Below are 12,403 nucleotides of genomic sequence, written 5' to 3'. Positions count from 1 at the left end.
CTTCTTTACTGTGTGGACATGTGGGCTAAGCGTTTAACCAACGTCCCCTGAGTAAATATATTTTTAGGTTACGTGGTCCCAGAGGAAATTAAACCCCTCACCGGGGTTAAAAACATGTAGATAGTTGTCATGTAGATATGCTCTCTTCTACTGTATCACCATTTAGGGAATGTTACTAGTGATTTAGAAAATGAACAATATAGTAATAGATTGGTCAGTAGTAGTAAAGTGTCACACAACCTTCCTCTGCAGATAGATTTGCCCAGTTGGAATCAAAACCTCCAGCACAGCTACTAAATAGATCTTCAGGTGAGATTTTTTTGTCAGCTGCTGTTTCGATCAAACCTTTTGAGCCAACATGGATGAGAAGTCCTGAAAGCGCTCAGAAAAATTAAAATCTGCCGTTACATGACAACTGTGCAAAATTCATCTGTGAGTTCAGACCATCAAAAGCTCAACAATATAGATTAATTTGTCAAATAGACCAAATGGATTAATTTGAAAGATTTGTAATCTCTGTGCATGTCTCACTGTCCCTTTTGACCTTTGTATTTCATGCCTTTGGCTTTTTTTACAAAAGAAAAAATAATTTTGAAGATGAGATAGACTTTATTGATCCCACACTGGGGAAATTCACTTGCTACAGGAGCTCCAGATACAACACAACACAATAAATAAGAAAATACATATTAAATGAAAATAGATTAGAACAAATACAAGATGTAAAATAAGAGTTATGTGTATATTTTATACACCTTTATTAAAATATCCAAGTCATATAAGTGTCCCTTAGCATTGAGTGGTGTAAGAAACATAAATATAAACATATATACAGGTATAAAACAAACAGTTATCCATTAAATAAAAAAAAAAAATTATATATATATATATATATTATGTTATACCTTTATTAAAATTTTCCTTTGTGTGCAGCTATCTGCAAACAATCAGATACTTTAAAGTACTTCTTATAAAATGTATAAAGTGAGTAAGGTTTATGAACAGCAACAGTGAATATTAAATAAATCAAACACTAACCTATCGCTGTTTCACCAAAAACTAGCAGCCCGACTGATATTTCTGCATTTCTGTCCAACTTAATCATAACTAAATATAACTGATTTTATTTTGAAAAACAACTGACCGGAAGTAGACTACCCGAAAGTCTGACACCGTTTCCGGTGTCGCCACCTTCTTTGTCTCCGGCCCAACATTTCGACACCAGGGGCTGTCTATTTTTTCCCTTTAGTTTTGAGGATATATTTACACATATATCCCTTGTTTTCTGATATTGAATGACAGTCGACTCTGAAATATTTATGCCTAAAAGTAAAGCGCCAAAAATGGATGAGCTGGACTACAGTAAGTGGGCTTACTCATTAGCTCTCCGCACAGGCTATCGCTAGCTAACTGTGGCTACTTTATTTGCTCAGGTGTGACTCCCTGATCATTCCGTTGAACGTCTGAATGAACATGAATGAACATGCAGCTTTTACCGTCACTTACGAGTAGTACGTGTGTGCAAGGAAACCACATTTGAGTTAAAATAACCCATAAAGGTGCATTAGCGTAACCTGACGCCAACTAAATATTGATTATTTCTCTGTGTGCTCGGTGCTAACAGTTCAGCTAACGTCGGTGGCTATTTAAAACCCTCGTCAGCCTCCGAGTTACACAAGGGATTGTTAAAATTGGGCTTTGCTTTTACAGCCGGAACCACCCACCTCCCGTTGTCGGTACCCTGGCTGCTGTAGCATGAATCAGACTGAACATTTAATCCAGACTGTGGGCGTGGTTGGGGCTGTTTTAGAGCAGCTGTTTGTTTTGCAGAGTAAACACAATGTTTCTGGGAGGCTCAGATCAGACATAAGGCTACCTCGAGCTCTAGATCTGAGTGGTTTGATCAAAATATGTAACTAAAAGATATTTGGTGCGATATACGTCTAACATCGGACATAGCATTATATTTAATGGGCAGTTTATTAGGTGCATCTAGTTTAACAGCCCTGCAATACACCCACCTTTTAGACTTATGTTTGGATTAATAGAGAGATGTTGATTCAAACTTTCGCTTCATGGTTTAAGGTTTAGAGACTATATACACTGCAGTTTGTTTTTTTTAAATGTCACTTGATATGTTGAGTAAACAGTAGTAGCAAACAAGTTTTGGCAAATGACTCTAGAAAACTGTAACTTCAGAATCAGAAATAGTTTGTTGATCCTCACAGGGAAATTTGTTACAGTTGTACTACTCACACATGTTAAGGAATATAAATAATACTTATATTACAATATCCAACACAAGATATAGAATATAAATGTATGTATGCATGTATATATCTATACATTTAAGTAAGTAAAATATTAGAAATATACATGGGAATAGAAATATAAGAGCCTAAGAGATATAATAAGATAATAATAGTCTATATACAAACTAACTGTAAATATAAACATATTTCACAGTGTGTGCTGACAGAAATTAAATAGTAATGCGTTTAAGACAAATAATTATTTAATAATTACAAGAATAACATAATAATCAAGTGTATTGCAAATAACAAACTAATAAATAACTTGATGAACCCTGTGAAAATGATTTTATCATTGCTGAAATACCTTAGAATATGTCTTGTTAATAAGTCAATATTAGTCCTCCATTTTAATGCCATATTAAGCTACATGCCTAAAACTGTTTAGATATATTTGCTTCTGTCAAGGATTTTATGTCATATAAATAATATAAAGTGTACTTATGCCAACATCCACTAAATACATTGTACTTGCACAGTACGATGTTGCATTAGTCTGTTCAGAGACCTTTAGTTCTTTTATCAAGTGAATGATGGAGGAGTAACACAATTGCCATTCAGTCTAAGTATAATAACACCCGACTGAGCTCTTTTTACAGGGAATACTTCTTTACTAGTTAATAGTTGCAATGAAAACGGTTCATTCTGAGTAACACAAATAAAAAAGCTTTCATCTTTGTTATATTGTGGTGGTGGCTGAACTCTCCTCACACGGCTCAATTCCACAAGAAAATATCTTTGTGTGGTTTTGGTTAACCAAGCTTTAAACTTTTAGAGTCAAACCACAGATGTTTCTCACTCTTAAGTGTAGTAGTGTATCTGTGGGAAGAATGTTTCAGACGGGCGTCTTTAATTTAAATCTGCTTGTCTGACTGAGTTTTACAGAAGCATGTCTGTGTTGCTGTCTGCTATATTAGTAGAGTAACTGGGGCAGAGTTAATGCTCTCATACATTATATTGCAACAACAGACCATGAGATTATGATTTTCAGTATTATTTTCACAGATTGGTGCAATAAGGAGATGTTAGTGAGTAGGGAAGAAAGGAGGAAAATATGGCAAAATATCTGAAAATGTGTAATAACTCTGATTTAGGCTCTTATTATATTTCTGTTTTTATTTTTATTTTTTACTTATATGCCTATTCTACATATATTGTGTTAGATATTGTAATATAATTATAATTTCTATTCTTTAACATTGTGTGAGCAGTTTGAGCAGCTGTAACAAACACGTTTCCTCCGGGGATCAATAAAGTATTTCTGATTCTGATTAAAATGAAAAAGCTTTTGTCTTAACGTCCTCACCCACTGCTTTTCCAATACATGTTTTATGTGCACTTTGCTAACTTCAGTAACTACTGTTACAACCCTACTTCCCCCACTCCTTTCTATTGTAAGATATTGATAGGAGGATTTAGTCATTACCAAGTTTAGTAACAATACTGTTCTCAAAATAGTTGTATTTGATGGGGTTTTATGTTATTAATAAGTCTGCCGTGGGTTGTTTGGGCACCGCTACCATTTATTATATCTGCAGCAGCAGCAGTAATAGAGTCATTCTTATTCTCTTCCCTTACAGTCCCAGTAGACCTGAGCCCAGAGGAGCGCTCTGAGCTGGAGGACATCCGTAGGAGGAAGGGCGTCCTGCTGCAGGAGATCCAGAGACTCAGAGAGGAATTAAGAGAGGCAATATTGGAGGTGGAGGGACTGGAGACCAGCACAGAGGGCAGGTAAGGAGAAAATGCACAGTAACATTGATACTTTACTCCAAACAATGTTGGATTTGGTGTTTTGCACAAACAAAATTACTTTGAGTTGGCTTTGATTGACCAATCATCGTTTCTCAATCCACCATCACTTGAGTAGTTGCTGCATGTTGTGGACGTTATCAAACCAATGACGCACTCTTACTGGTGTTTGCTCACATCACCATGTTCAGCATATGTTTAACAGCTTTTACAAACATGTCAGATTGGATTTTACTGCAGTGCTTGCTCCTCCTCTCACATCACCTAATGCTTAAAACTACTGCACATTAATACAAGTGTTGTCATTGTTGGATATTGTTTCCTTTTAATAAATAGCCTTTTATTGTTTAACAATTGTCTAAAGTGATGAAGTGATAAAGTGATAACGACGACATGGAAAAACTGTTTGAACTTTTTTGTCAAATAAATGTGACTTGAATGCTGCAAAAGCACTCAAGTTTTTTTTCAAACATTTTTCTCCCTGCAGTAAAACTCTACAGAAAAGCAGACATGTGGCAATGGGAAGGAAGAAATTCAACATGGACCCCAAAAAGGTAAAACTCTTCAGTACTTGCACGTGTCTGCTCATCACTCTTTCTTAGCTGTGTGGTGACAGACTCTCCCCTCTCTCTGCAGGGCATTGTGTTTCTGGTGGAGAATGACCTGCTCAGACACACTCCAGAGGACATCGCTCAGTTCCTCTACAAAGGAGAGGGCCTCAACAAGACTGCTATAGGAGATTACCTTGGAGAAAGGTGCTTAGTCTCAAAATATCTTTTTGTCCCTTTTCTCCTTGTGTATCAGCCATTTGTAACCTCTCTCTCTCTCTCTCTCTCTCTCTCTCTCTGTCTCTCTCTCTGTCTCCCTCTCTCTCTCTCTCTCTCTGTCTCCCTCTCTCTCTCTCTCTCTCTCTCTCTCTCTCTCTCTCTCTGTGGGGCTGTTTTTCAGGGATGACTTCAACATCAAAGTTCTTCAGGCTTTCGTTGACCTCCACGAGTTCACTGATCTCAACCTTGTCCAGGCCCTCAGGTAAACTGTGTGTTTGCAGTGTTTTTTAGTTTTGAACCAAGGACAATATCTCTTGAATAGTGCCATAGCCTTCTGGACAATGGAAAGTCCCACTCTCATTGTTAAATCAGGTTAGGGAGGGAAATAAATAATTGTATAAGAGAGCAGTAATGACTGTAAACCTCTGTCTTGATTGCAGAATTTGTTCTCTGACTTGACCTCAACCTCGACCTGTTTTTTGCAGACAGTTCCTGTGGAGTTTCCGTTTGCCTGGTGAAGCCCAGAAGATTGACAGAATGATGGAGGCCTTTGCTCAGAGATACTGCCACTGCAACCCCGGCGTCTTCCAGAGCACTGGTAAACAAAAACTCACAATTCCTCAGTATTTCTTGTACAGCAGACAGTGTAGCCTTCCCCTTAAATCAAACTTAATTTTCCTACGATGGATCACAGGAAGACACATTTCCCAGAAGGTGGGCACTCACGCAAACAACAAGCCAGTTACCAGAAATGACCTGTGAGCCTACAAAGTCTGCCAATTCATAAACACTGCTTTTCAGTCAAACCCTCTTGTGTTTTTGTTTTCAGTAATTATTTCCTCAAATTGTTTGACAGTAGTAGAACATTGTTTTTATTTTAAGGATCAGGATCGAAAGCAATTGTTTTTGATTTTCTTTTCTGATATTAAGGTACATTTGTTAAATTATTAAATTGAATCTTTGTGCAGAACCAAACTCAACGCTGCTGTATTCTCTCGCATGTCTCTCCTGTTTGCAGACACATGTTACGTGCTGTCATTTGCCATCATTATGCTGAACACAAGTCTCCATAACCCGAATGTGAGGGACAAACCCGGATTGGACCGTTTCATCTCGATGAACCGAGGCATCAACGAGGGGGGAGACCTGCCTGAGGACCTGCTCAGAGTAAGATAAAACTCTAGGTTGCTTTTCTCTGGAGAGGAATAAGTTACAATTAAAACGAACCTAGTAAAGATATTATAGTGAGCTCATTTTACTGTCTTATCTGTAATTCCAGAATCTCTACGAAAGCATTAAAAACGAGCCGTTCAAGATCCCTGAGGACGACGGCAACGACCTGACACACACCTTCTTCAACCCCGACAGAGAGGGCTGGCTTCTTAAACTTGGTGAGATGATGCCATCGAGGACTTTCTGCTTTGCTTTTCTACATGTTCGCTTTAACACTGATTTCGTACAATTTAACAAATCCAGTATGTCAATGCTGCATATGTCAGAACATGTACATTTCCATTGAGATCAGAAAGTGATTTGTGTGCCACTGTACTCTTTTAAGGCTTTGTGCTATGACGAATCTGCCCTGCTGTCTCTGTGGTGTGCTGGCTCTTTGCCTTCACTTGAATTGTCAGCTCACCGTGTTGTGGCATTTGAAGTTTGCCATAGCATGACAAGAGACTCACTTTCTTGCGTCACAGCAGTCTAAAAATCGGATTGTTTTCTTTTGCATGGCGGGGCCTGTGATCTCTGTGTCACTAATATAATCTCCCTCTCTTTCTCTTCCTCCTCCCCATCTGTCTCTCTCTTTCTCTATTTGCCCCCCGTCTTCCTCTAAATCCTCTGGTCCCTTTTGTCTCCTTCCTTGTGATTTCCACCCTCTACTGCCGCTGCTTGTTTTCTCAGGAGGTATGTACTTACAGAGTTGTTGTAGTTATATACTTGTAATAATAATTAGCCACGTAGGTAGCTGTAAACTGGTAGAGATTGTAAAGCTTTTACCCCCCAAAGGGAACCTTTTTCCTCCTCCACACTCATCGTTGTGGCTGTGCTCCTTTTCTTCAGGGGGACGAGTGAAAACCTGGAAAAGGCGATGGTTCATTCTCACAGACAACTGCCTTTATTACTTTGAATACACTACAGTAAGTCTTTGTGTCCACTTTATTTATCTAGTGCATTAAACAGTCCTAACATGAAGTTGTTGTGTTTACATTGGGTTTTCAGAGAAAATTGCAATAAAATTCATGACGTTGTGTTATCTTGCAGTAAAATGTGGTATGTGTGGGAATTGCAATGCTGCTGCAAAACTTTAGTAATAATGTACTTTGTCTGCAAGGAGGTTGGGTAACTCAACTCAAGGATTAGATGCATAACTTTATTAATCCCCAGAGGAGGAACCGGTTTGGTTGCCCATGTACAGTAAAGACGAAAGAGACGCAAGTCAGTCTGGTCACAAGAGACGACTTATCAAAGACAAACTGCCAAACACATTTTCTAAAACGCATTAAAAAGTGAAATAATGAATATACAATTGATCTCTGAGAAGCTAGTTGTAAGTGATCCAACTAAGAAGAAGATGATAGATTAATTTCAGCTATAACCGAGTTTCTCATTTTAGGAATTAATTGATTAATATTTTCAGTGTAAACAGCTGGCATTGAAAGTACTTGCAATTTCCCCCAGTTGAACCAGCTTGTACAGAAATAAGCTGAGATTGGTTGGATTTCTGTACAGTGTTGCACTCTCAAATTCCTATAAAACACAGAATAAAACTGCATGTTGCAACTCTTCTCTTCTAATCTGCTGTGATTGTGTGTTTCACTAACAGGATAAGGAACCGCGAGGTATTATTCCCTTGGAAAACCTTAGCATCCGTGAGGTAGAAGACCCAAGAAAACCTGTAAGTTTTGCCTTTTTGCCGAGCAGTATTGACCAAATGTACTTCTCATATTAATAATTTTTCAGTTTATTGTACATTGTGATTGTTTCGCCAATGTTCTTTACCCCACTCCCAACAGAACTGCTTCGAGCTGTACATCCCCAACAACCGTGGGCAGCTGATTAAGGCGTGTAAGACGGAGGCTGATGGGCGAGTAGTGGAAGGAAACCACATGGTGTACCGTATCTCCGCCCCCACACCCGAGGAGAAGGACGAATGGATCCACAGCATCAAGTATGTAAATGGCCCATGGTGGTCGTAGTTAGACCAGTGAGACATTTTTGCCTGCTGGGTAATCGTAATTTTATTTCCTAACTGCTGTCTGGATGGTTAATTTACCTTTTTAAATCACTCATTAATGTTTATTTGTCACATACACAGATCTGCTGTCAGTGTTGACCCCTTCTACGAAATGCTCGCAGCCAGAAAGAAACGTATATCCCTGAAGAAGAAGGAGGAACAACCGTAGATTACTCCCTCCATTCTCTCCCTGTCTTCCTTTGTCCTTCTCCTCTCTCCCTCCAACACTGGACACACATGTTTTCTCATCCATCCTCCTCACCACCTGTTCATACGTTTTTATTACCCCCAAATGCATCCTCACCCGACTCCTGGCTATCCTCTCTACCAGACTCTTGAGAGCCACATTCAGAGTGAAGAGCTCTGTGGCTGCCTCCTCTTCTCTCGGTTCTTACACTACTGCTGTTCTCCCCACCCCGACACACCACAGCCAGAGCACACCGTCTGTCCCGTCGTCTCACCACATTCCTCTCGCGTTCAGCATTTAAGTGAACTGTGAAACCTCTCTCAGGCCATATTCACACTAATGTTTTGCCCTTTCATTCACACTCGAACAACTTCTCAAAAAAAAACGGCTCAGTGAATGTGGTCGAATCTGCAAACGCAGGGAAAATGGAGGATTTAAAAATGTTATGATTGTCGTGATCTCAGGCGTTTGTGCGTCCTTTTTCATTCCTACTTCCCTCTTCACTGTTGCGCTGTAAACCACAAACAATTCCTTAGACTCCACAGACAGTTGCTCAGCAGAAACGTGTAAGACTGCTGGCTGAATATTTCTCTTTTGGCCTTTTCAATATGTACAGTGGACTTTTAGACTACTCCAGTCTAGAATCCTCTGAACGGCTATCTTGTGAATATCTATCTGCATTAGTGTGAATATGGTCTTATTCTGGGGTAGTAAGCAGCTTCAGTTCTCATGAAGTCTTCTTTCATATTTATTGATGCTGCCTAAAAGAGAAATTGCCTTGATTGTGCTTACACCAGACAAAATGTGAACTCACTATTCAGACACTTAGTTTTCAGTCAGTGTTGATCAGATGGGATGGAGGAATCCATTTAAGTCACAAAGATACGGCAGCAGGAAATGATTTCAGATTACTGAGATGTGCTCATTGCTTCCTATGGTACTCTTAATGGCTTCAATACACATTACTACTGTCTGCACTTAGATACTGTAACCGTTATGTGAGGCAAACGTCACCATTCATTATATTGACACTAGGTTTTTATCGGCAAGTTACTGTTGAACTATAAATATTGGTCGGGTCTCGAAGCGAAACGGTTGCTTTACCTGCAGATTTAACGGAGACAAATATAAACGCGACTCTCCTTCCAGATAGCTGCTTGTTTCAGCTCGCTGAGACAATATATGTGTTCTTTGGCAGGTTTCCTAACATGTTTGAGCAATAGCAGAGAAAACTGATCCACTCTGGAAGCTTGTTAACAAATCCTTTTTATAACACTGATACTGAGCAACGATCACCACGTCCTCAGATGTAATGTTCTCGCATGCCACAAATCATTTTCCTTCTTGCGCAACACTACAAGACAAATATCTCTTTCACGAGTAATAACCACGTCAGACATTTAACTGTTAGAGCCTGGTCTGTCCGCTATCGTGAGTTTCAACAAATCACAAAGGCAGCTCATTACAATGTATACTTTTTGTAAATAGATGTTAGCATATTTGTTTACGATACACATAGAAATGATTTAATTTATTCTTTATCTTTTGTTAAAATCTGATTTTTGTACGAGCTACTGTAGGACTGCATGTTGATAAAACTGAGGCGTCGCGTCGTAGGTACTGACGCATCGCCGATCATGCTAGTGCACTGATTTGAAAAGTGTTAGTGTTCCCTGTTGACATATGATATGAAAGTTGATTTATGCATAGAGTAAATTGTCTTAATCATTAATAAGATGTTTTAGGAGATGTTTAGTAGTCTGGTTTATCTCCAGACCACCCTGTTGGTTTGTGGAGTAAAACAGACTCAGTAAAGCACAAGCAGTAACCAATCTCACTCTTATTAAACTAACGTCCAGTTGTTTTTACTTCATTGGCTGCTCAGTGTCCACTTGAGAGTGTAAAGGAGAAGTTCACAAGTCGAAATTGAACTGTTCCATCATACATTAAAAATGGAGACGACAAAACAAGGAACACTAACAAAGCTTTGATTCATTATGTAATAGTAAAAATATTCAGATGTAATGAATCAGTAACAAGTTTAGATTTGTGTCCAGTGATAGATTTGCTTGACATCCAGTTCATGAACTCATTTCTAGTAGTTTATTGAATTGGCATTTTTAGATGGTAGTAATAAAAAAAAAAAATAATTGTCTACTGCACTTTATCAATTTTAGCATTTTGTAGAAAATGCTGTTACTTTGACTGACAATACTCTGTAGCACCCTCCACTGGTGATCCACACACACTGCAATATGCTGAAGGATGAACTGTGTAGAAATACTGTGTATCGCCACCACCTGGTCAGCACCAGCTATAGCAGCAATAGTTTCTGACCAGCATGTACTGTATTGAGCTTTATTTGCCCACCTGATGATAAAGATCATGTTGTTTGAAGCTGAATGGGGTATTTTCTCTGTAATCAGAAGCTTGTTTTAAAGACACAGCAAGTGATAGGTCCTCTGAATACAAATCTAGTATTGCCTTCTACTCTCTGACTTCATAAACCTGATAAAGTTCTTGACTTTATATCTCCATGTTAGTGCTTCTACACAGTATACAGGCTTTCTGGAGGCCTTCGCTTTCTGGGAATTCTTGAAGTGCAAAGTTGCCAAAACAAAAAAAAAATAAACAGTTGGGACAAACAAATGTTTCCATTAGAACAAACGAATGAACACTGAAATGATCAGTTTGAAACTGGGCCTCTGTTTCTGATTCCTGTTACCCCACACCCACCTCTTTTCAGAAAATGTGTTTATTTTGTATTTATTTATTTTTTATTTACTGTGAGGTGAAGATGGATAGATCATCTGTAAATGTAGCAAAAGGAAAACCACGATACATTGGTGCCAGTAAACTACTGTGTAACAATAAAAGGTAAACAGATGATGGATTCCTGTGTGTTTTTATTTCTTCTGGATATTTGTCTTATATTTTATCTGGGAGGTTGAGTCGACTTTATTTCTATAGTCTAATATCACAAGTTTGACCCAACGAGCTTTATAATCTGAACACACAGCAATCTCTTTCCTTCAATTAAAATGAGGAAAAACGTATTAAACCTCACGAAGAGCAGCAGAGGGATCTCTCAAAACAGACAGAGGTAATATTATAGACCCCAGATGATGTAACTTAATGACTTCTAGGTTCACAAGTATTGGATCAGACATAAATATATATAAATATAGATATGAATATATTCACAGGAGCCATTTTAACATTAAATAGAAGGGTAGTCAGGTGTTTGCAATAACAATAATTAAGGTTCATTTCCATTCAGGTCAAACAGTCAGTGTTACTGTTGTGCACGTGTTGTCACTGGTAATGCTCTGCTATACTAAATGGATTGCGGCCTTAATTAATTTAAGTTACACCTGTGATTACCTCACTATTACATGTTAACGTGGCTGCTGTGAATTATTATATTATTATATTGTAACCACTGTAACCACTACAGTCTGAAGGTGAGTTAAGAAGCGATTTTAATTGCTGTGTTTATTCGTGCCGAACAACCGAAGCACCAACTGTACTAAAGTTATCCAGTTAGCGACCCAGTGACCGTGTGTGTGTGTGTGTGTGTGTGTGTTTGAGTTCAATCAGACCTCAACAGAAACTCCGGTATTTTGTATTATATCTCTCCAGTCTCTCGTTTTTTTTCTCTGGTCTTTGTACTTAAAGTCCCGGAACTGCGCGAAACCAGCGAAGCAGCTGAATTATTGGCCAGGTATGTGAACGCATAAGGAATTTGACATATAAACAACAACAAAAACAACATGTGTAGACAGTAAGGCAATGGTGCAGAGGATGCTGGAATAAATATTGGTGTACAGTTTTGTTTTGTGTGCATGAGGTAGGTGGATTTGACCGAATATACAATATGCACAGGATGCATAGGTGTGTTTTGAGTGATGATATCAACAACACAAATAAATAATTTACAGATACAGTGGGTGTTTAAGTCACTGGGATTGTTGTCCATCAGAGTGATGGATTGTGGGTAGAAACTACAGCGCTCTGTAGCTCTGAATGACTTCAGTACCTATACTTGCTGCACTATGAATGTGTGTCTGACTGGTTAAAGTTATTAATACTACCCATTATAATCTGTTAACATCCCAACAGAGATATCAGTTTTCCTGCTGACCTGTCTTTA

At 38.5% G+C, this 12,403-nt stretch overlaps 1 protein-coding gene across 1 annotated transcript; it reads left to right on the top strand.

Moving 5' to 3' along the window:
- The first annotated feature begins 1,166 nt into the window (after nucleotides 1-1,166).
- On the top strand, nucleotides 1,167-11,137 carry cyth2 (cytohesin 2). The gene is made up of 12 exons (XM_051405898.1): nucleotides 1,167-1,362; nucleotides 3,893-4,043; nucleotides 4,549-4,615; nucleotides 4,698-4,816; nucleotides 5,010-5,090; nucleotides 5,314-5,426; nucleotides 5,847-5,995; nucleotides 6,108-6,219; nucleotides 6,890-6,966; nucleotides 7,653-7,724; nucleotides 7,843-7,997; nucleotides 8,145-11,137. Exons 1-12 carry the CDS (start codon nucleotides 1,296-1,298, stop codon nucleotides 8,230-8,232), a joined length of 1,251 nt encoding a protein of 416 aa, XP_051261858.1. The 5' UTR covers nucleotides 1,167-1,295; the 3' UTR covers nucleotides 8,233-11,137.
- Nucleotides 11,138-12,403: the final 1,266 nt, after the last annotated feature.

Source organism: Dicentrarchus labrax, unplaced genomic scaffold (genome assembly GCF_905237075.1).
Source record: "Dicentrarchus labrax unplaced genomic scaffold, dlabrax2021, whole genome shotgun sequence".
NCBI classification, from domain to species: Eukaryota; Metazoa; Chordata; class Actinopteri; family Moronidae; genus Dicentrarchus; species Dicentrarchus labrax.
The sequence above is the reverse complement of the archived record's forward strand: the minus strand, read 5'-3'. Positions and strand labels throughout refer to the sequence as shown.